This window comes from Pseudophryne corroboree, chromosome 2, assembly GCF_028390025.1.
Source record: "Pseudophryne corroboree isolate aPseCor3 chromosome 2, aPseCor3.hap2, whole genome shotgun sequence".
In the NCBI taxonomy this organism is placed as follows: Eukaryota; Metazoa; Chordata; class Amphibia; order Anura; family Myobatrachidae; genus Pseudophryne; species Pseudophryne corroboree.
The window spans coordinates 67,532,830-67,558,316 of NC_086445.1; the positions used below are offsets into that span (position 1 = coordinate 67,532,830).

The following is a 25,487-nucleotide window of genomic DNA, read 5'->3' on the forward strand; positions in this document are numbered from 1 at the left end:
GTTCTGTTGATGAATTGCCAACATAAAACGTAGTTACAAACGTTTTACAACAGAAAAAAAACAAACTTTAAATATCTTATTAAAGAAGTTTTTTTTTTTAATGCTTCACAGAAAGAAATGACGTTTTGATCCAATATCTATAAAATGCTCTGAACATAGAAATGGTGGCTACTCCATTATATCTAGATTATGTCTTCTTTTGGCGACGGCTCAGTATGAAAGACCTCCTGCTGAAAGGAAGCGTATTATTTGGATTCATTAAGCAGACCTCGTGTGGTGCTGAAGAGTGTCAGGCCTTCTATATAGCAGGACCCTGAAACTCTGCAGGGCTGCATGGAACTAATTAGTTACAGCCATAACCACTTTCTGAATTTTCAGCATCGTCGGTGACACATTGGGGGATATTAACTAAAAGGTTGCGTAATGTGATAATTAGCCTTACAAAGTGTTTGATGAGCGACTTAACGATTTTACACAACACGTAATTGCAAAGGACCTTACTGAAGGGTGTAGTAAGGCTGACCGGCGGGTCAGCTTACCGACGCCGGGATCCCGGCAGCATACCTACGCCAGGATCCCGGGGGGAGGGGCGAGTGCAGCAAGCCCCTTGCGGGCTCGCTGCGCTCGCCATGCTGCGCTCGCAACGCTGCGGGCTCGGTGGCAACCTGCGGTCGCCACGGGTTCTATTCCCACTCTATGGGTGTCGTGTCGAGTGGAAATAGTCCCTGTTGGTCGGCATGCCGACCATCGGGATAGTGAGCCGTCGGGATGGTGGAGGAGGTCATGTGACTGTCGGTCAGCAGACCGCCGGTCACATGAATACCACCCTTATTGAAGATGTACAAGCTTTTTATTCTTTATAAAGTTTCTCTTGACTTTCTTTATCAAGTAAATTTATATTTTTATAATAATTTCTTTCTTCAGAAGAGATTACTAGCTGCTTTATTAATGTCTTGCTGGTTCAGGGCCTGATTCAGCCTGAGTTGTAATTTTGCGAGAAATCGCGAAACTACAACTCATTTCTCTAGCATGCGGGGGGCGGCCCAGCACAGGGCATATCTGCCCCACATGCCGTGTCCCCCCTCCCCCCACTGAAATGCAAGTGCATCCCTATACAGCTATGCGCTCGCATCGTAAGGGTTGCCCCCCGCCTACAAAGCCTAGCTGCAAAGGTAGTCACCAGGCAGCCATGTTTCGGGTTGCAGCGGCTCTGTGTGACGTCCCGCAGCTGCTGCCCTTCCCCCCCAACACAGCATGCCAGCCCAAAAACGCAGCAGGATTGCCCCATCCCTGCCGGGACTTAGACTGCGATCACGTGTGCAGAATTGTGTAAATTCGCCAAATAGCGATTTCCGCACTTCTCCGATTCATTCTGAAATTAATCAAGAAAGAAAGTACATAAAGAACGACTATATAATCTGTATTCTATACAAGTCCTCCCTATTTTCACCCCTAAGTAAAAGGTTGATGAGGCAGAAGCAGTTCCGGAATAGTGTTCTAGAATAGCGAGTACAAATAATAACAGTAGATTTAAAAGTAGAGATGTGCACTTGAAATTTTTCGGGTTTTGTGTTTTGGGTTCGGTTCCGCGGCCGTGTTTTGGGTTCGACCGCGTTTTGGCAAAACCTCACCGAATTTTTTTTGTCGGATTCGGGTGTGTTTTGGATTCGGGTGTTTTTTTCAAAAAACCCTAAAAAACAGCTTAAATCATAGAATTTGGGGGTCATTTTGATCCCAAAGTATTATTAACCTCAATAACCATTATTTCCACTCATTTTCAGTCTATTCTGAATACCTCACACCTCACAATATTATTTTTAGTCCTAAAATTTGCACCGAGGTCGCTGGATGACTAAGCTAAGCGACCCTAGTGGCCGACACAAACACCGGGCCCATCTAGGAGTGGCACTGCAGTGTCACGCAGGATGGCCCTTCCAAAAAACACTCCCCAAACAGCACATGACGCAAAGAAAAAAAGAGGCGCAATGAGGTAGCTGTGTGAGTAAGATAAGCGACCCTAGTGGCCGACACAAACACCGGGCCCATCTAGGAGTGGCACTGCAGTGTCACGCAGGATGGCCCTTCCAAAAAACACTCCCCAAACAGCACATGACGCAAAGAAAAAAAGAGGCGCAATGAGGTAGCTGTGTGAGTAAGATAAGCGACCCTAGTGGCCGACACAAACACCGGGCCCATCTAGGAGTGGCACTGCAGTGTCACGCAGGATGGCCCTTCCAAAAAACACTCCCCAAACAGCACATGACGCAAAGAAAAAAAGAGGCGCAATGAGGTAGCTGTGTGAGTAAGATAAGCGACCCTAGTGGCCGACACAAACACCGGGCCCATCTAGGAGTGGCACTGCAGTGTCACGCAGGATGGCCCTTCCAAAAAACACTCCCCAAACAGCACATGACGCAAAGAAAAAAAGAGGCGCAATGAGGTAGCTGTGTGAGTAAGATAAGCGACCCTAGTGGCCGACACAAACACCGGGCCCATCTAGGAGTGGCACTGCAGTGTCACGCAGGATGGCCCTTCCAAAAAACACTCCCCAAACAGCACATGACGCAAAGAAAAATTAAATAAAAAAGAGGTGCAAGATGGAATTGTCCTTGGGCCCTCCCACCCACCCTTATGTTGTATAAACAGGACATGCACACTTTAACCAACCCATCATTTCAGTGACAGGGTCTGCCACACGACTGTGACTGAAATGACGGGTTGGTTTGGACCCCCACCAAAAAAGAAGCAATTAATCTCTCCTTGCACAAACTGGCTCTACAGAGGCAAGATGTCCACCTCATCATCATCCTCCGATATATCACCGTGTACATCCCCCTCCTCACAGATTATCAATTCGTCCCCACTGGAATCCACCATCTCAGCTCCCTGTGTACTTTGTGGAGGCAATTGCTGCTGGTTAATGTCTCCACGGAGGAATTGATTATAATTCATTTTAATGAACATCATCTTCTCCACATTTTCTGGAAGTAACCTCGTACGCCGATTGCTGACAAGGTGAGCGGCGGCACTAAACACTCTTTCGGAGTACACACTTGTGGGAGGGCAACTTAGGTAGAATAAAGCCAGTTTGTGCAAGGGCCTCCAAATTGCCTCTTTTTCCTGCCAGTATAAGTACGGACTGTGTGACGTGCCTACTTGGATGCGGTCACTCATATAATCCTCCACCATTCTTTCAATGGGGAGAGAATCATATGCAGTGACAGTAGACGACATGTCCGTAATCGTTGACAGGTCCTTCAGTCCGGACCAGATGTCAGCATCAGCAGTCGCTCCAGACTGCCCTGCATCACCGCCAGCAGGTGGGCTCGGAATTCTGAGCCTTTTCCTCGCACCCCCCGTTGCGGGAGAATGTGAAGGAGGAGATGTTGACAGGTCGCGTTCCGCTTGACTTGACAATTTTCTCACCAGCAGGTCTTTGAACCCCAGCAGACTTGTGTCTGCCGGAAAGAGAGATCCAAGGTAGGTTTTAAATCTAGGATCGAGCACGGTGGCCAAAATGTAGTGCTCTGATTTCAACAGATTGACCACCCGTGAATCCTTGTTAAGCGAATTAAGGGCTCCATCCACAAGTCCCACATGCCTAGCGGAATCGCTCCGTGTTAGCTCCTCCTTCAATGTCTCCAGCTTCTTCTGCAAAAGCCTGATGAGGGGAATGACCTGACTCAGGCTGGCAGTGTCTGAACTGACTTCACGTGTGGCAAGTTCAAAGGGCAGCAGAACCTTGCACAACGTTGAAATCATTCTCCACTGCGCTTGAGACAGGTGCATTCCACCTCCTATATCGTGCTGAATTGTATAGGCTTGAATGGCCTTTTGCTGCTCCTCCAACCTCTGAAGCATATATAGGGTTGAATTCCACCTCGTTACCACTTCTTGCTTCAGATGATGGCAGGGCAGGTTCAGGCGTTTTTGGTGTTGCTCCAGTCTTCTGTACGTGGTGCCTGTACGCCGAAAGTGTCCCGCAATTCTTCTGGCCACCGACAGCATCTCTTGCACGCCCCTGTCGTTTTTAAAAAAAATTCTGCACCACCAAATTCAAGGTATGTGCAAAACATGGGACGTGCTGGAATTTGCCCAGATTTAATGCGCACACAATATTGCTGGCGTTGTCCGATGCCACAAATCCACAGGAGAGTCCAATTGGGGTAAGCCATTCCGCGATGATCTTCCTCAGTTGCCGTAAGAGGTTTTCAGCTGTGTGCGTATTCTGGAAACCGGTGATACAAAGCGTAGCCTGCCTAGGAAAGAGTTGGCGTTTGCGAGATGCTGCTACTGGTGCCGCCGCTGCTGTTCTTGCGGCGGGAGTCCATACATCTACCCAGTGGGCTGTCACAGTCATATAGTCCTGACCCTGCCCTGCTCCACTTGTCCACATGTCCGTGGTTAAGTGGACATTGGGTACAGCTGCATTTTTTAGGACACTGGTGACTCTTTTTCTGAGGTCTGTGTACATTTTCGGTATCGCCTGCCTAGAGAAATGGAACCTAGATGGTATTTGGTACCGGGGACACAGTACCTCCAACAAGTCTCTAGTTGGCTCTGCAGTAATGATGGATACCGGAACCACGTTTCTCACCACCCAGGAAGCCAAGGCCTCAGTTATCCGCTTTGCAGCAGGATGACTGCTGTGATATTTCATCTTCCTCGCAAAGGACTGTTGGACAGTCAATTGCTTGGTGGAAGTAGTAAAAGTGGGCTTACGAGTACGACTTCCCCTCTGGGATGACCATCGACTCCCAGCAGCAACAACAGCAGCGCCAGCAGCAGTAGGCGTTACACGCAAGGATGCATCGGAGGAATCCCAGGCAGGAGAGGACTCGTCAGAATTGCCAGTGACATGGCCTGCAGGACTATTGGCATTCCTGGGGAAGGAGGAAATTGACACTGAGGGAGTTGGTGGGGTGGTTTGCGTGAGCTTGGTTACAAGAGGAAGGGATTTACTGGTCAGTGGACTGCTTCCGCTGTCGCCCAAAGTTTTTGAACTTGTCACTGACTTATTATGAATGCGCTGCAGGTGACGTATAAGGGAGGATGTTCCGAGGTGGTTAACGTCCTTTCCCCTACTTATTACAGCTTGACAAAGGCAACACACGGCTTGACAAATGTTGTCCGCATTTCTGTTGAAATACTTCCACACCGAAGAGCTGATTTTTTTGGTATTTTCATCAGGCATGTCAACGGCCATATTCCTCCCACGGACAACAGGTGTCTCCCCGGGTGCCTGACTTAAACAAACCACCTCACCATCAGAATCCTCCTTGTCAATTTCCTCCCCAGCGCCAGCAACACCCATATCCTCCTCATCCTGGTGTACTTCAACACTGACATCTTCAATCTGACTATCAGGAACTGGACTGCGGGTGCTCCTTCCAGCACTTGCAGGGGGCGTGCAAATGGTGGAAGGCGCATGCTCTTCACGTCCAGTGTTGGGAAGGTCAGGCATCGCAACCGACACAATTGGACTCTCCTTGTGGATTTGGGATTTCGAAGAACGCACAGTTCTTTGAGGTGCTTTTGCCAGCTTGAGTCTTTTCATTTTTCTAGCAAGAGGCTGAGTGCTTCCATCCTCATGTGAAGCTGAACCACTAGCCATGAACATAGGCCAGGGCCTCAGCCGTTCCTTGCCACTCCGTGTGGTAAATGGCATATTGGCAAGTTTACGCTTCTCCTCCGACAATTTTATTTTAGATTTTGGAGTCCTTTTTTTACTGATATTTGGTGTTTTGGATTTTACATGCTCTGTACTATGACAGTGGGCATCGGCCTTGGCAGACGACGTTGCTGGCATTTCATCGTCTCGGCCATGACTAGTGGCAGCAGCTTCAGCACGAGGTGGAAGTGGATCTTGATCTTTCCCTAATTTTGGAACCTCAACATTTTTGTTCTCCATATTTTAATAGGCACAACTAAAAGGCACCTCAGGTAAACAATGGAGATGGATGGATACTAGTATACTTATGGATGGACGAGCGACTGCCGACACAGAGGTAGCTACAGCCGTGGACTACCGTACTGTGTCTGCTGCTAATATAGACTGGATGATAATGAGATGAAATCAATATATATATAATATCACTAGTACTGCAGCCGGACAGGTATATAATATATATTTATTATGTAATGACTGATGACGGACCTGCTGGACACTGTCAGCTCAGCAGCACCGCAGACTGCTACAGTAAGCTACTATAGTAGTATGTATAAAGAAGAAAGAAAAAAAAAAAACCACGGGTAGGTGGTATACAATTATGGATGGACCAGCGACTGCCGACACAGAGGTAGCTACAGCCGTGGACTACCGTACTGTGTCTGCTGCTAATATAGACTGGATGATAATGAGATGAAATCAATATATATATATATATATAATATCACTAGTACTGCAGCCGGACAGGTATATAATATATATTTATTATGTAATGACTGATGACGGACCTGCTGGACACTGTCAGCTCAGCAGCACCGCAGACTGCTACAGTAAGCTACTATAGTAGTATGTATAAAGAAGAAGAAAGAAAAGAAAAAAAAAACGGGTAGGTGGTATACAATATTATATATATATTATATACAATTATATATATATATTATATATATTAAACTGGTGGTGATTATTAAACTGGTGGTCAGGTCACTGGTCACACTATCAGCAACTTGCAAGTAGTACTCCTAAGCAGACAATCACAATATATATTATACTGGTGGTCAGTGTGGTCACAATGGCAGTGTGGCACTCTGGCAGCAAGTCCTGCTCTCAGACTCTAACTGCTCCCCACTGTCAGTGTCTCCCCCACAAGTCAGATATACATTATACAGTCACACTATCTATCTATCACTTCAGCAAGTAGTAGTACTCCTCCTAAAGTACTCCTCCTAATGCTCCCCAAAATTACTACTGTGTCTCTCTCTACTCTAGTCTCACTCTCTTCTCTATAAACGGAGAGGACGGCAGCCACGTCCTCTCCCTATGAATCTCAATGCACGTGTGAAAATGGCGGCGACGCGCGGCTCCTTATATAGAATCCGAGTCTCGCGATAGAATCCGAGCCTTGCGAGAATCCGACAGCGGGATGATGACGTTCGGGCGCGCTCGGGTTAACCGAGCAAGGCGGGAAGATCCGAGTCGCTCGGCCCCGTGTAAAAAAAACTGAAGTTCGGGCGGGTTCGGATTCCGAGGAACCAAACCCGCTCATCTCTATTTAAAAGATAACTGAATTCTCCGCTTAATTGAAAATCATAACGTAAACTCTTTTCCAGACCATATACCTGGGATCTGGCATTACACGGGTGCACCCCCTGTACTGCTTGCCCCACCCACCACTGGCAGCACGTTGTCAGCGGCCTAACCATTGCTGTTCTAATAATGAATAAGGAGGCATTCAGTTTGGCACAATGTGCTGCCGGGCATTTTGCCGTGATGCTCAGCTGCGCGTGGGTAAGGCCGTTGCAGTGTCATAAGTTTTCCTGTGCACCTCTGGAACGGCAAATCGCATCCATCGCTGAGAACTGATCCCTCCCTTTTAAATATGCAGGAGCGAGGGGAGTGCAGCAGATATTTTGTGTGTTCTTGTTTGTGTTGTGTGTGTTTGATTTGTGTAGACAGCGACAATACACTGTCTGTGGAAGTGAGGTGACCTGAGATATACAGTATAGCGGACCCCAATAATGAATATCTTGGGATGAATTCGCAGTTTTAAGTGAGAGTATTCTTTTAAGGTAAAATATACACTGCTGCTGTTTTATAAGACTGTCCTCCACTGACGCACACTTAAACCATGCTATTTTCCAAGAACACTCAACTAGTTATTTGGTATAATTTGAATATTTCATTGCACTTTTCAGCAGAAATTAGCCGTTTATGCTAGGAAACCCCTATATAGTATATACACATTAACTACAGGTTACTACATGGCCAAAAGTATGTACAGTATTTCCATTCTAATCGCAGCATTTAGCTTTTTCAGCCACACCCATTGCTAACTGATGCGTAGAATAAGGACTACAGTACAGCCATGCAAGTTCCATAGTCACATACTAGCAGTAGAGTGGGCCATACCGAAAAAGCTCAGTAACTTACCAACGTGGTGCTGGCATAGGACACCATCTTTATAGTAAGTCTGTGTCAAATTTCTGCCCTGCTAGAGCTGCGCCGGTCACCTTAAGTGCTGTTTTTGTGAAGTGGAAATGTGTAGGAGCAAAGCGTGTAGGGGGTCATTCCGAGTTGATCGTAGCTGTGCTAAATTTAGCAGAGTTACGATCATTCACACTGACATGCGGGGGGACGCCCAGCACAGGGCTAGTCCGCCACGCAGAATTGCAAAGGCATCGCACAGCGACGATGCCTTTGCACTTCAAGAGTAGCTTCCGACCAGTGCAGCTTTAGCGTGCTGGCCGGGAGCTACTCATCGCTCCCCGGCCCAGAGCGGCTGCATGTGACGTCACGCAGCCGCCACGCCCCCCCCCCCCCCCCCCACGGTCCGGCCACGCCTGCGTTGGCCGGACCGCACCCCCTAAACGGCGGCTTAACGCCGCCATCCAGCCACCTCCCGCCCAGAAACCGCCTCTGCCTCAGAGGCGATCGCTAGGCAACGACAGCTGCCATGCGCCGGCGAACTGCGGCGCCGGCGCAGTTCCAACCCGATCACTGCGCTGCGAGAAACTGCAGCGAGCGATCGGAATGACCCCCGTAATTCAGACCCGATCACAGCAGCAACAGTTTTCTTTAATGGGCAAAACCATGTGCACTGCAGGGGGGCAGATGTAACATGTGCAGAGAGAGTTAGATTTGGGTGGGGTGTGTTTAAACTGAAATCTAAATTGCAGTAAAAATAAAGCAGCCAGTATTTACCCTGCACCGAAACAATATAACCCACCCAAGATCTAACTCTCTCTGCACATGTTATATCTGCCCCATCTGCAGTGCACATGGTTTTGCCCATTAGAGAGAGATTTTGCTGCTGCGATCAGGTCTGAATTAGGCCCAATAACCACTGAGGCACAAACGGTAGGTAACACAGACTTATGGAACTGGTCCATGTAGAGCGTCTTTCCTCAGTTGCAACACTCAATACTAAGCAGTCTATTCATTAAAAAATCTGGTGGCCCGCCGTAAGGTAGACATCCATCTCAAAGCGAGCTGCAGCGGTGGATACAGAATCACTGTAGCTATTTAACAGTGCAAGAAATCAACATTGCTTTGGGGCACAATCTGTAATACGCGGATTTTGCTAGTAGAGATGGAGTTCAGATCTGACCGGGCAGTGCTAGTGTGCTAGCCAATGGGGGCGAAGGTATCCAAATGGATTGCTCCGTGATACCAAAGACTCCTTCCCAAAGGGAAGAGTAGGTCTTCAAGAACAGACGCCAGCTAAAATCCGTTTCTGCAAACGACTTCCAAAAATTACTGTATTTATTTTTGGAGTTTGATAAATCCACAACGGGAATGATCGGTAAGCAGGAGATTTCACGTTACCTCTTTAATGAATGGGGTAAGCACATCAAGTTTTATTTTCACCTACTTTTACGGATATTGAATAGGTTCCTAAGTCTTAATCTGCTTCTCGAAACAACGTCGCAAACAAGATGTTCATCTGGCGCTTCATGAACTGGGTTTCCATATGTGAGCAGTCATATGCAAGCCTCAGGTCACCATGTGCAATGCCTAGCATCGGCTGGAGTGCTATAGAGTGGATCCCTGAAGCCGTGTTCCAATGTAGTGGAAATTCTACACAGAAGAGTGCAGGCTGCTATAGAGCCAAAGGGGGACCAACTCCATATTACTGCCCATACTTTTAGAATGAGATATTCATCAAGCATAATCTGGGTGTCCACATGCTTATGGCCATGCCGCATATATGTAAGATTGTATACGGCCTCAGTTTGCACAGAGCGTTTCTGGAACTTTGCATTTTATTTTAACCAAATACTTCAATGTGGTATATGCAATATCTAAGGTAATACAATGCCTGAAAGGGATGTGCGGGATTACATAGGCTTTAGTCACTGACTTTTTTTGTTTTTGGTTTCTTACCTAGTTGTTCAATACATCTTTATATGAGCCCATCCCCCCTGGATATGAAAATGTTACGGATGTTGTCCCCCCATACAATGCATACTCAGCGCCTGGGATACCTGAGGTAAACAACATAATAATTTCTATGGAGAAGTAGTGTTAGACATTGTTGATATAGTCCATCAAATACTCAGTTACTAACAAAGCTTATATTTCCATATATGGTCCTATGTTTTCTGTTCATGATTAACACTAATCTGCATTTGATTATCTTTATTAATAAGCACATACATTTCACGTGTAATTTCTGTGAGGAAATTCATTAACATCTGCAGTGGTGGAACTTGTGAAAATATAATTTAGGCTCCCCTCCTCCACCCCAACCCAAGTTTACAATATGCCACATGGCAGTGGGTGACGGGGAGAGGAAGAGGATGACAGCGGAAGGCAAAGGGTGATGTCCAGTGAAAGGCAAAGGATGATAGCGGAAGGCAAGTGGAGGCAGAGGTTGATGTCTGTCGGAAGGCAAAGGGTGACAGGGGAAGGCATTGGGTGACAGGGAGAGACAGTGGGTGACGGGGGTACAAGCACAATGTCCTGTGTGGTTTAGAGAATAGGGGGCATGTACTTGGTGGGGGCAGGAACACAGTGGCCTCTGCTCTGTCTGTGACTTCTACATTACGATGCAAGCCTACAGTTGCGTATATACTTTGCCGTAGGTGGCGTCCTTTGCAAAAGGCACTCACTGCCGCCTTCTCAGATCTGCTGCCTGAGTCCAAAGATGCAGCATCGGATCCACGGAGCTAACACTGGTCAGCCCATCGGACATCTGAGTAATCCCCAGGTTACTCCGGATGTCTAGCAAACCTACACTGCAGTGGCCTGTGAAACTGCATCCGAAGACACAGTTGTTGTTTTTGGCATGCCGGGGAAATGTGGCCAGCACGTCCCCGCTTTCTGAAACTCTCCCTGTCACCACCCCAAAATTCCTGAACATTTGGTCAATTGTAACTAAGTCAGGACTGAATTAGCCCCAGAGTCCCCCCCAACCTAGTAATTTTTTAAATTGACAAGTTCTAAATATACATAATTTTCAGAATTTGTCCATATAATTAAACCTTATCTCAGGATGCTAAAATTAACCCTACTCTTCTTGTAAGTCACTGCCGTCAAATAAAATGACAGTAAAATGAAAGAATTCACATAAACTTTAACTTTTATGGCCTGGTAAGGATGTGTCCCGCATTGTCCCTATAACCGTGTCCGTGTTACAACTAGAGGTCAGCATAGTATACATTACTTTGACAGAGTGCATGGAGATATGACCTGTTTTGTATATCTTGCATAGCATAGCCTAAAGGCCCATACACACTTGACGATGCACACGTCGTTAACGACTTCCCTTGAACTTCCCTTGAACAGCTGAGCAAACGACATGAGCATACACACTACCAACGACCAAAGACCACTCATCGTTGAAGCATCCAAGCTGAACAGTTTATTAAAATAATGAGCTGGTGAACAGAGGCTTGGTCGTTGGTCGTTCACACCATACACATTCAACGACGTCTCTGGTCGGTAACGACCATAGTGGAAATTGAGCATACATGCTCCACAGATAAGCGAGGGTCGTTAACGTCCCGCGGGGCCGCGCATCGGTGGTCGTCGGATGCATACATACACACTTGACGATATAATGAGCGACGTCGTTGATGAGGGCTGAAATGAACGACGTCGCTCATTTTATCGTCAAGTGTGTATGGGCCTTAAGAGCTACTGTAGAGAATCGAAGGATACATGTAAAATATAAATAAGTGGTCTTTAGAAGTACGCTAGTTATTGCCCACTGATTATAATGCAGCGGCCTCCTCATCCATCTCTTTCCCACATGCACCTCCCCAGCCCATATCTTACATCCCCCCCACACACAAACACTCGTGCCTCATCCGACTGTAGGGTAGATATATCAAACCCAATCAGGATCTATTATTTTATAGCATGGACTTATTGTATGCTAGATAGAAGCTGATTGGTTTCTATTGACAACTTATCTCAATGTCTGCTCTTTAGAAGGTTTGACACAGTACATTTCCCCCTGCGTCTCATATGCCCCCCACCTCAACTGCCTGTCTCCCACTTGCCCCTTGACTATGTCATTTGCCTCACACCAGCCTGTGTCCTACATGCACACCTCCGACACACCAGCCCGTGTCCTATATGCCCCCCTTTTCTCCAGCCTGTGTCCAATATGCCCTCCGCCTCACCAGCCTGTGTCATATATTTCCTCGCCTTCCCAACTTGTGTCCTTCTTCCCCCTAATCATGTTCTATAAGCCCGAGTATTCCCTCCAGCCTGTGTCCTATGTGCCCCACCCTGGTCTCCAGTCTGAGTCCTATATGCCCCCCTTCTCTCCAGCCTGTCTTATATGCCCCATCCTTTAATCTGTGTCCTATATGCCCCACTCTCCACAACAGTGTGCCTGTGTTTCACATTCCGCCCATGTGACTTCTCATATGCCCCCTCCTTACCCACATGTCCTACATTCCTCCCCTCCTCACCAACATACTATATTTCCTACATGACCCCCTCCTCTCCAGCCAGTGTCCTACATGCCCTTACTCCTCTCCACCTTGTGTCATATATGCCCCACCCACTGCCCAGTCTGTGTTCTACCTGCTCCCTTCTTGTTTGTACACCACATGCCCCCTAATTATCAGTCTTCTGTTTAACCTGCACACAGCATCAGAGTACAACACAAGTACAGTACCAAGTGAATGGAGACTTTACATGAGATGGTAATACTGTAGCTGCTACCGTTTCAATGACTGGCAGCAGAAGAGGGCAAGGAGGTGACAGCACAGCTCCTGCTCCTTTAGAAGGTGGCCTCAGAGAGGGAGCCATGGTCCTAGAGTGTTCAGTACTATAAATTGCAGCATCCTATTGGTTGTAAGTTACTCACAACAAGTTGGAGACTGCTCACTCCTTCTATACATTTCCATTGTAATGGCTGTAAAACCCAATTAGAAATATTTGAAGTAATTGTTGTGTACAACCATATTAATCATAATAATAATAATAATTTTATTTATATAGCGGTCTTCCACAATAGGACTCAAGGCGCTTAACAGATAGAATGAACATAATAGAGTACAGAAATATAAAGTACAGAAAAGCTTTTCATTAAAATACAGAGAGCATGTAGATACTAAAGGGACATTAAGAAAATTCTTGAGTAAACAGGAAAGTCTTGAGTCTATTTTTAAAGGATTCTAGAGTGGGGGCCTCTGGAACTGTGTGAGGAAGCGGGCCCTATAGAGTCTGAGCCAAATGTCTTAATGCTCGACCCCCAGATGAATTATATAGGAGATTGTAGGTACTGGTAAAAGTCCTTCATCAGATTGCAGTAAGAGTGGCGCAGAATGGAATCAGATGCTGCTTCAGGTACTTTGGGCCCTTGTCTTGTAGGGCTTTTAAAGTGAGTAAGCCAATCTTGAAAGCGATTCGCCATCTTACAGGCAGCCAGTGTAGGGAGTAGAGAATGGGCGCTATGTTGCCTAAAATGGGGCTGGTTGGTAAAGCTGCATTTTGTACCAGCTGTAAGTGTTGCAATTCTTTTGCTGGGAGACCAAGGTAGGGGGCATTGCAGTAGTCTAATTGAGATGATACAAATGCATGAATGACTTTCAGCAGATCTTCCGAAGGTATTAAGTGTTATGTTCCTCAGATGAAAGACTCCTGATTTCATTGTGGCTAATATCTGATGTTTAAGTGTCAAGGCTTCATCCAGGACAATGCCATGATTCCGCACATGATCAGTGTTTTGTAATTCTGAACACCCAAGTGTAAGTCCAGTTGGTTGGTTATGCTGCAGTCTTGGACTTTGATGTTGAGGTCCTACTGTATCATAAAGACCTATGTTTAATCAGCATTCAGTCACAACCAATTGGTGGTCATCCACTCCTGGTGCTCAGGTCCTACACCTGGTGTCAGAGTGGATTTCCTACTGACTCTTAAGTGAGACTTTTCTCTAACGTCCTAGTGGATGCTGGGGACTCCGTAAGGACCATGGGGAATAGACGGGCTCCGCTGGAGACTGGGCACTCTAAGAAAGATTTAGTACTACTGGTGTGCACTGGCTCCTCCCTCTATGTCCCTCCTCTAGACCTCAGTTAGAATCTGTGCCCGGACAGAGCTGGGTGCATTTTAGTGAGCTCTCCTGAGCTTGCTAATAAGAAAGTATTTTAGTTAGGTTTTTTATTTTCAGAGAGCTTCTGCTGGCAACAGACTCTCTGCTACGTGGGACTGAGGGGAGAGAAGCAAACCTACTAACTGCGGCTAGGTTGCGCTTCTTAGGCTACTGGACACCATTAGCTCCAGAGGGATCGAACACAGGAACCTAACCTTGGTCGTCCGTTCCCGGAGCCGCGCCGCCGTCCCCCTCGCAGAGCCAGAAGACAGAAGCCGGCGGGTTGAAGCAAGAAGACGTCAAAATCGGCGGCAGAAGACTCCTGTCTTCATATGAGGTAGCGCACAGCACTGCAGCTGTGCGCCATTGCTCCCACACTAACCCACACACTCCGGTCACTGTAGGGTGCAGGGCGCAGGGGGGGCGCCCTGGGCAGCAATTGATACCTCCTGGCAAAAAGCAGCATATATACAGCTGGGCACTGTAATATGCATGAGCCCCCGCCATTATTTTTACACAAAATCGCGGGACAGAAGCCCGCCGCTGAGGGGGCGGGGCCTTCTTCCTCAGCACTCGCCAGCGCCATTTTCTCTCCACAGCTCCGCTGAGAGGAAGCTCCCCAGGCTCTCCCCTGCAGAAGCACGATAGAGAGGGTGAAAAAGAGAGGGGGGGCACATAAATTTGGCGTAAAAACAATATATACAGCAGCTACTGGGTTAACACTAAGTTACTGTGTGATTCCTGGGTCATATAGCGCTGGGGTGTGTGCTGGCATACTCTCTGTCTCTCCAAAGGGCCTTGTGGGGGAACTGTCTTCAAATAGAGCATCCCCTGTGTGTGTGGTGTGTCGGTACGTGTGTGTCGACATGTCTGAGGTAAAAGGCTCCCCTAAGGAGGAGATAGAGCAAATATGTGTGTGAGAGGGTGTCTCCGTCAACAACGCCGACACCTGTTTGGATATGTGTAAGTGCTAAGGTGAATTATTGCACAAAAGATTAGAGAACAGACAGGAAATCTACCCATGTCTGTCCCTATGTCACAGAGACCTTCAGAGTCTCACAATGCTCACTATCCAAAATAATAAACACTGATATCGACACGGAGTTTGACTCCAGTGTCGACTACGATAATGCAAAGTTACAGCCAAAATGGCAGAAAGGTATTCAATATATGATTATTGTAATAAAAGATGATTTGCATATCACTGATGACTCATTTGTCCCTGACACAAGGGTACACATGTTAAGGGGAAGAAAGCTGAGGTAAATTTCCCTCCTCTCATGAGGAAAAAGAGCGGGAATCTCCAGACAAGAGACTGCAGCTTCCCACAAAAAATTCTCAGGCAGTATCCTTTCCCCACTAGGGCCAGGATGTGTTGGGAATCTTCCCCTAGGGTGTCACGTTTGCCCAGAAGGTAGCACTAGCTATTCTCAGGGATCCTGCAGATAGCGTGCACATTCTGGTACACTACTCAGACCGGCGATTGTGTCGGCATGGGTTTATAGCGCTGTGGCAGCGTGGACAGGTACCTTATCAGCAGAGATTGAGACCCTAGTATGCATATAGATATATATATATATATATATATATCTCTATATATACATATATATATTAAAGATGCTGTCTTAAGAGATAGGTGTATACCCTGCTCAAAAAAATAAAGGGAACACTAAAATAACACATCCTAGATCTGAATGAATGAAATATTCTTATTAAATACTTTGTTCTTTACATAGTTGAATGTGCTGACAACAAAATCACACAAAAATTATCAATGGAAATCAAATTTATTAACCCATGGAGGTCTGGATTTGGAGTCACCCTCAAAATTAAAGTGGAAAAACACACTACAAGCTGATCCAACTTTGATGTAATGTCCTTAAAACAAGTCAAAATGAGGCTCAGTAGTGTGTGTGGCCTCCACGTGCCTGTATGACCTCCCTACAACCCACACAAGTGGCTCAGGTAGTGTAGCTCATCCAGGATTGCACATCAATGCGAGCTGTGGCAAGAAGGTTTGCTGTGTCTGTCAGCGTAGTGTCCAGAGCATGGAGGCGCTACCAGGAGACAGGCCAGTACATCAGGAGATGTGGAGGAGGTCGTAGGAGGGCAACAACCCAGCAGCAGGACCGCTACCTCCGCCTTTGTGCAAGGAGGAACAGGAAGAGCACTGCCAGAGCCCTGCAAAATGACCACCAGCAAGCCACAAATGTGCATGTGTCTACTCAAATGATCAGAAACAGACTCCATGAGGGTGGTATGAGGGCCCAACACCGTGCAGGATGTTTGGCATTTGCCAGAGAACACCAAGATTGGCAAATTCGCCACTGGCGCCCTGTGCTCTTCACAGATGAAAGCAGGTTCTCACTGAGCATGTGACAGATATGGTTAATCTACAAAGGGGTAGTTCCGCAACAGGTTGTTTGTACAGATATTGACCAACGTCAGGTCTTTATCTGTGACCGACTTAGGAGTAATTATATGCACTATGAGTGCTGATCACTTGTCGGTGGTGCTCCCAGAGTCAATAAGTTGAAGTAATAGGAAAAGAGGGGAGAGAGACTCTTTGTTGGGGCACTCTTAGTCCAAAATGTTAGACACTAAAACATAACTTTTAATAGATAGAATAAAAATCTAGTGACTCAATAATAAAAATTAAATCTTGTGAACAAATATATTCATGCATATTATTCATGCATATCGCTCAATGCTTCTAATATAGGAATAAATATAAGAAATGCCTGGGTGAAAATTATTTATAGTTAATATTTTAATTGGGACAGAACTGTCTATAATTTGAGACAGGGTGTAGTTATGGTCCCTCAGGATTATTACCTATGTTCAGTTTCTCAATGTTGTACAATTTCTTAAAGAAAAAAGATTCAAGACAGTATGATCTTTAAATGTTGCCTTAGAAGGTCCTTAGACACCTGCTGCGCAAGATCTGGGCAGTGGTGTTGCTGGGAAGGCTTGTTACTCGATTAGACAGTGTATTATTCGACTCTATGCAATCAATAGAAGTCTGAAAACACGATGTGAGGATAAAGGCATTTACATACACATTAAATAGTGAGCAGTGTATTATTAGACTCTATGTAATCAGTTAAGGTCTGAAAACACAATGTAAAGATAAATGCATTTACATACTCGGTGGTAAAACAATATTGTGATTAATAAAGGTATGCAAAAGACAGTATTATGGGTTTTGCATGGAAATATGTTGGAAACCAAAGGATTTATTTGTATACGGTATATTTAGTAATAATACAGTGAGATACTCACACTTAAATCAACAGAAAAATAAAGTAATTGAAGAAAGAAAAAAAGGAGGGGTATGTCTTACTTCTGCTGTTCAGCTGGGTTGTTTACTGCACCTGGTGTTCGCTGTTGGTCCCCCACACAGTTACTGACCAGGCCTACCACAGATTTGCTTCCAAGATCGGACGAGATCAGGCGTATCCTGTGGAGTATGGCCGTAATCTGCTGAATGAGAGAGTATGACTGCCAAAGTGCTTCTGCTGTCCAAATTAATGGATGAGAGAGCATGAAAGAGATATATTTTATATACAGTGGGCTCTAAACTGATGCCAGATTTGGTAGTGTGCCCAGATGGAGTTCTACATAGAGGTAAATATATCAGAAAAAACGGAGCTTAGTGCTCTCCACTAGTTAAAGGTATATTTCTTAATTACAGGAGAGAGAGAGAAAGAAAAGGATCCCTAAAGGATACTAACAAACTGTGGTCATTTGGTTCTTGTACCAATATTGCATATAAATACTTCCAATCGATAACCATAAATGCCTTAGTATCAGAGAGTGCCCTGACATTCCAACAGTTAAGGAGTATATAAACTGTCAAGGATATTGACAAAAGTGCAAAAGCTTGATTCTTGTGCAAATATTGCATATGGTCACATTGCAATATGATATAAGAAAAAAAAATGCTATGGGCATTTTTATTTCTTGTGCAGATTTTGCATGTAATCACACTGCATAAATGTAATATAAATGTCAGAGGGTATTCTAAATTCAGAGGTATTGATGAACTGCAGACATTTGATTGCTATGCAGATGTTGCATGTGGTCACACTGCTATATGATATGAGTAACACAGATGCTCAAAAAATCAGATTTTTTAGTAAGCTACAAATACTTGTATGTAGTCACAATTCATAGATTGTAGCAAATTGCTATATCACTATGAGCAAGAATTAATAAGAATTATATTTGATATAGAAATAGTACATGATAAATTTTGGTGACCCTAAAAAGGGTCCTTACTGAACCGGTAGATCCCTTAGTGCGGGGGTGGGTTGCGCAGTCCCACAAAGTCCCATTAACCAAACGGCCCGTTTCACCTATCCATAGGCTTGCTCACTGGTCAAGCCTATGGATAGGTGAAACGGGCCGTTTGGTTAATGGGACTTTGTGGGACTGCGCAACCCACCCCCGCACTAAGGGATCTACCGGTTCAGTAAGGACCCTTTTTAGGGTCACCAAAATTTATCATGTACTATTTCTATATCAAATATAATTCTTATTAATTCTTGCTCATAGTGATATAGCAATTTGCTACAATCTATGAATTGTGACTACATACAAGTATTTGTAGCTTACTAAAAAATCTGATTTTTTGAGCATCTGTGTTACTCATATCATATAGCAGTGTGACCACATGCAACATCTGCATAGCAATCAAATGTCTGCAGTTCATCAATACCTCTGAATTTAGAATACCCTCTGACATTTATATTACATTTATGCAGTGTGATTACATGCAAAATCTGCACAAGAAATAAAAATGCCCATAGCATTTTTTTTTCTTATATCATATTGCAATGTGACCATATGCAATATTTGCACAAGAATCAAGCTTTTGCACTTTTGTCAATATCCTTGACAGTTTATATACTCCTTAACTGTTGGAATGTCAGGGCACTCTCTGATACTAAGGCATTTATGGTTATCGATTGGAAGTATTTATATGCAATATTGGTACAAGAACAAAATGACCACAGTTTGTTAGTATCCTTTAGGGATCCTTTTCTTTCTCTCTCTCTCCTGTAATTAAGAAATATACCTTTAACTAGTGGAGAGCACTAAGCTCCGTTTTTTCTGATATATTTACCTCTATGTAGAACTCCATCTGGGCACACTACCAAATCTGGCATCAGTTTAGAGCCCACTGTATATAAAATATATCTCTTTCATGCTCTCTCATCCATTAATTTGGACAGCAGAAGCACTTTGGCAGTCATACTCTCTCATTCAGCAGATTACGGCCATACTCCACAGGATACGCCTGATCTCGTCCGATCTTGGAAGCAAATCTGTGGTAGGCCTGGTCAGTAACTGTGTGGGGGACCAACAGCGAACACCAGGTGCAGTAAACAACCCAGCTGAACAGCAGAAGTAAGACATACCCCTCCTTTTTTTCTTTCTTCAATTACTTTATTTTTCTGTTGATTTAAGTGTGAGTATCTCACTGTATTATTACTAAATATACCGTATACAAATAAATCCTTTGGTTTCCAACATATTTCCATGCAAAACCCATAATACTGTCTTTTGCATACCTTTATTAATCACAATATTGTTTTACCACCGAGTATGTAAATGCATTTATCTTTACATTGTGTTTTCAGACCTTAACTGATTACATAGAGTCTAATAATACACTGCTCACTATTTAATGTGTATGTAAATGCCTTTATCCTCACATCGTGTTTTCAGACTTCTATTGATTGCATAGAGTCGAATAATACACTGTCTAATCGAGTAACAAGCCTTCCCAGCAACACCACTGCCCAGATCTTGCGCAGCAGGTGTCTAAGGACCTTCTAAGGCAACATTTAAAGATCATACTGTCTTGAATCTTTTTTCTTTAAGAAATTGTACAACATTGAGAAACTGAACATAGGTAATAATCCTGAGGGACCATAACTACACCCTGTCTCAAATTATAGACAGTTCTGTCCCAATTAAAATATTAACTATAAATAATTTTCACCCAGGCATTTCTTATATTTATTCCTATATTAGAAGCATTGAGCGATATGCATGAATAATATGCATGAATATATTTGTTCACAAGATTTAATTTTTATTATTGAGTCACTAGATTTTTATTCTATCTATTAAAAGTTATGTTTTAGTGTCTAACATTTTGGACTAAGAGTGCCCCAACAAAGAGTCTCTCTCCCCTCTTTTCCTATTACATGTGACAGATATGACAGAGTCTGGAGACGCCAAGGAGAACGTTCTGCTGCCTGCAACATCCTCCAGCATGATTGGTTTGGCAGTGGGTCAGTAATGGTGTGGGGTGGAATTTCTTTGGGGGGGCCGCACAGCCCTCCATGTGCTCGCCAGAGGTAGCCTGACTGCCATTAGGTACCGAGATGAGATCCTCAGACCCCTTGTGAGACCATATGCTGGTGCGGTTGGCCCTGGGTTCCTTCTAATGCAAGACAATGCTAGACCTCATGTGGCTGGAGTGTGTCAGCAGTTCCTGCAAGACGAAGGCATTGATGCCATGGACTGGCCCGCCCGTTCCCCAGACCTGAATCAAATTCAGCACATCTGGGACATCATATCTCACTCCATCCACCAACGCTACGTTGCACCACAGACTGTCCAGGAGTTGGCGGATGCTTTAGTCCAGGTCTGGGAGGAGATCCCTCAGGAGACCATCCGCCACCTCATCAGGAGCATGCCCAGGCATTGTAGAGAGATCATTCAGGCACGTGGAGGCCACACACACTACTGAGCCTCATTTTGACTTGTTTTAAGTACATTACATTAAAGTTGGATCAGCCTGTAGTGTGTTTTTCCACTTTAATTTTGAGGGTGTCTCCAAATCCAGACCTCCATGGGTTAATAAATTTGTTTTCCATTGATCATTTTTGTGTGATTTTGTTGTCAGCACATTCAACTATGTAAAGAACAAAGTATTTAATAAGAATATTTCATTCATTCAGATCTAGGATGTGTTATTTTAGTGTTCCCTTTATTTTTTTGAGCAGTGTATATAAAACATGCCCAAAGAGACATGAGTATACTGGGTCCTAGAGTCAAAGCTATGTCGATTTCTGCTTGACGTGTCCTGTAGAATATGCAATGGACAGATGATGCCGACTTAAGAGGCATATGGAAGGCTGAGGATTGTGTGGAGAAGGGTTCTCGGACCTGGTCTCCACAGCTATAGCTGGTAATTCTGATATTTTGCCTTATATTCCTGCACAGCCTAGGAAAGCACGACATTATCAAATGCAGCCTTTCGAATAAAGAAACAAGAAAGTCCGAGGTGCGTCCTTTCTTGGCAGAGGAAAGAAGCTGCACAACACAGCTAGTTCCCAGGAACAGAAGTCCTCCCCGGCCTCTACAAAAATCCACTGCATGTCGCTGGGGCTCCACAGGCGGAGCTAGGCCCGGTGGGGGCACGCCTTCGTAAGTTCAGCCACAAGTGGGTTCACTCCCTGTTAGATCCCTGGGCAATAGATATTGTGTCTCAGGGATACTAGCTGGACTTTGAGAAGATGCCCCCTCACCGACGGCCCTGCCGGCTTCCCCTCACGAGAGGGAAACAGTGTTAACTGCAATTCACAAATTGTATCTTCAACAGGTGGTGGTCAAGGTTCCCCTCCTTCAACAAGAAGGGGGTTATTATTCGACCATGTTGTAGTCCCGAAACCAGACGGTTCGGTCGGACCCATATTGAATTTAAAATCCCTGAACATATACCTGAAAAGGTTCAAGTTCAAGATGCAATCGCTAAGAGCGGTCATTGCAAGCCTGAAAGGGGGAGATTTTATGGTGACTCGGGACATAAAGGATGCATACCTTCATGTCCCCATTTATCCACCTCATCAGGCGTACCTCAGAATTGCGGTACGGGATTGTCATTACCAATTTCAGACGTTGCCGTTTGGTCTCTCCACGGCCTTGAGAATATTCACCAAGGTAATGGCGGAAATGATGGTGCTCCTGCGGAAGCAAGGTGTCACTATTATCACGTACTTGGACGATCTCCTCATAAAAGCGAGATCAAGAGAGCAGTTGCTGAACAGCGTATCACTTTCTCTGGAAGTGTAACGGCAACACGGCTGGATTCTATATATTTCAAAGTCGCAGTTGGTTCTTACAGCTCATCTGCCTCTCCTAGGCATGATCCGAGACACAGACCAGAAAAGGGTTTATCTCCCGATAGAGAGAGCTTAGGAGCTCGTGACACTGGTCAGGAATCTATTAAAACCAAAACAGGTGTCAGTGCATCACTGCACTCGAGTCCTGGGAAGGAGGGTGGCATCATACGAGGCCATTCCCTTCGGCAGGTTCCATACGAGGACCTTCCAATGGGACTTACTGGACAAGTGGTCCGGATCACATCTTCAGATGCATCGGTTAATCACCCTATCCCCCAGAGCCAGGGTGTCTCTCCTGTGGTGGCTGCAGAGTGCTCACCTTCTCGAAGGTCGCAGATTCGGCATTCAGGACTGGGTCCTGGTGACCACGGATGCAAGCCTCCGAGGGTGGGGGGCAGTCACACAGGGAAGAAATTTCCAAGGGCTGTGGTCAAGGCAGGAGACTTGCCTTCACATCAATATCCTGGAACTAAGGGCCATATACAACGCCCTAAGTCAAGCGGAGACCCTGCTTCGCGACCAACCGGTTCTGATTCAATCAGACAATATCACCGCAGTGGCTCATGTAAACCGCCAAGGCGGCACAAGGAGCAGGGTGGCGATGGTAGAAGCCACCAGAATTCTTCGCTGGGCGGAGAATCACATAAGCGCACTGTCAGCAGTGTTCATTTCGGGAGTGGACAACTGGGAAGCAGACTTCCTCAGCAGGCACGACCTCCACCCGGGAGAGTGGGGACTTCATCAAGAAGTCTTCGCGCAGATTGTAGGTCGGTGGGAACTGCCACAGGTGGACATGATGGCATCCCGCCTCAACAAAAAGCTACAGAGGTATTGCGCCAGGTCAAGAGACTCTCAGGCGATAGCTGTAGACGCACTGGTGACACCGTGGATGTTCCAGTTGGTTTATGTGTTTCCTCCTCTTCATCTCTTACCCAAGGTGCTGAGAATCATAAGGAAAAGAGGAGTGAGAACAATACTCATTGTTCCGGATTGGCCAAGAAGGACTTGGTATCCAGAGCTGCAAGAAATGCTCACAGAGGACCCATGGCCTCTGCCTCTAGGGCAGGATCTGTTGCAGCAGGGACCTTGTATGTTCCAAGACTTACCGCAGCTGCGTTTGACAGCATGGCGGTTGGACGCCGGATCCTAGTAGAAAAGAGGGATTCCGGATGAGGTTATTCCTACGCTGATAAGGGCTAGGAAGGACCTGACGGCTAAACATTATCACCGTATACGGCGAAAATATGTTGCTGGGTGTGAGGCCAGGAATGCCTCTACAGAGGAATTCCGGCTGGGCCGTTTCCTTCACTTCCTACAGTCGGGAGTGACTTTGGGCCTAGAATTGGGGTCCATTAAGGTCCAGATTTCGGCCCTATCCATTTTCTTTCATAAACAAAATCTAGCTTCTCTACCTGAAGTTCAGACGTTTGTAAAGGGAGTGCTGCATATTCAGCCCCTTTTTTGTGTGGCACCTTGGGATCTTAACGTGGTGTTGAGTTTCCTGAAATCTCACTGGTTTGAGCCGCTTAAGACCGTGGAGATAAAATATCTCACGTGGAAAGTGGTCATGCTATTGGCCTTAGCTTCGGCTAGGCGTGTGTCAGAATTGGCGGCTTTGTCATGTAAAAGCCCCTATCTGGTTTTCCATATGGACAGGGCAGAATTACGGACTCGTCTGCAATTTCTGTCAAAGGTGGTGTCATCTTTTCATTTGAACCAACCTATTGTGGTGCCTGCGGCTACTCGTGACTTGGAGGATTCCAAGTTACTAGATGTAGTCAGGGCTTTGAAGATTTATGTAGCCAGATCGGCTGGAGTCAGGAAACCTGACTCGCTGTTTATCCTGTATGCATCCAACAAGCTGGGTGCTCCTGCTTCAAAGCAAACTATTGCTAGCTGGATCTGTAACACGATTCAGCAGGCTCATTCTGCGGCTGGCTTGCCGCCTCCAAAATCAGTAAAAGCCCATTCCACAAGGAAGGTGGGCTCTTCTTGGGCGGCTGCCCGAGGGGTCTCGGCATTACAGCTTTGCCGAGCAGCTACTTGGTCGGGTTCAAACACTTTTGCAAAGTTCTACAAGTTTGATACCCTGGCTGAGGAGGACCTTGTGTTTGCTCATTCGGTGCTGCAGAGTCATACGCACTCTCCCGCCCGTTTGGGAGCTTTGGTATAATCCCCATGGTCCTTACGGAGTCCCCAGCATCCACTAGGACGTTAGAGAAAATAAGATTTTACTCACCGGTAAATCTATTTCTCGTAGTCCGTAGTGGATGCTGGGCGCCCGTCCCAAGTGCGGACTTCTTCTGCAATACTTGTATATAGTTATTGCTTAAATAAGGGTTATGTTATGGTTGCATCAGGTTTGTCTGATGCTCTGTTGTTGTTCATACTGTTGACTGGGTATGTTATCACAAGTTATACGGTGTGATTGGTGTGGCTGGTATGAGTCTTACCCTGGATTCCAAAATCCTTTCCTTGTAATGTCAGCTCTTCCGGGCACAGTTTCCTCAACTGAGGTCTGGAGGAGGGGCATAGAGGGAGGAGCCAGTGCACACCAGTAGTACTAAATCTTTCTTAGAGTGCCCAGTCTCCTGCGGAGCCCGTCTATTCCCCATGGTCCTTACGGAGTCCCCAGCATCCACTACGGACTACGAGAAATAGATTTACCGGTGAGTAAAATCTTATTTTTTGTTCCTTATATCTAATGTTAATGTTTTGCTGCAGGGAGAACTGGTCTATGTTAATTATGCACGTACTGAAGACTTTCATCTCCTAGAACGGGTTTTGAGCATCAGTGTCCAAGACAAGATTGTTATTGCCAGATATGGAAAAATCTTTAGAGGAAACAAAGTAAGTATCAAACTTTTTCTTTATGTTCCTTCGTACATTTTGTTCCTTTACATGTTTATATTCTGTGCTGCTGAAGACGTAGGTCATAGGGGTGAACCATCAAATGGTTTATGGAGTTGGTCATAGGGATGACCATCACACACAGCAGCTGACTGATGGGATGTGGACACTGCAGGTAGAGGGCCAATTGGGGAAGGGTGAGGGCTACATGGGCATATTTTGGGGCGGAGCTATGGACCATTAACAGTGTGCCAGGAAAAAAATTACAATGACAGAGAAC

At 45.6% G+C, this 25,487-nt stretch overlaps 1 protein-coding gene across 2 annotated transcripts in view; it reads left to right on the forward strand.

Annotated features, from left to right (window-relative positions):
- The window catches only part of LOC134999086 (glutamate carboxypeptidase 2-like), a 151,922-nt gene that overhangs the window by 57,810 nt on the left and 68,625 nt on the right, over positions 1 to 25,487 (forward strand). For both annotated transcript variants that reach the window (XM_063951404.1, XM_063951403.1), the window contains exons 4-5: positions 10,053 to 10,154; positions 25,082 to 25,207. In XM_063951404.1, the coding sequence (XP_063807474.1) occupies positions 10,053 to 10,154; positions 25,082 to 25,207 (228 nt within the window). The remainder of the gene's footprint in view (positions 1 to 10,052; positions 10,155 to 25,081; positions 25,208 to 25,487) is intronic.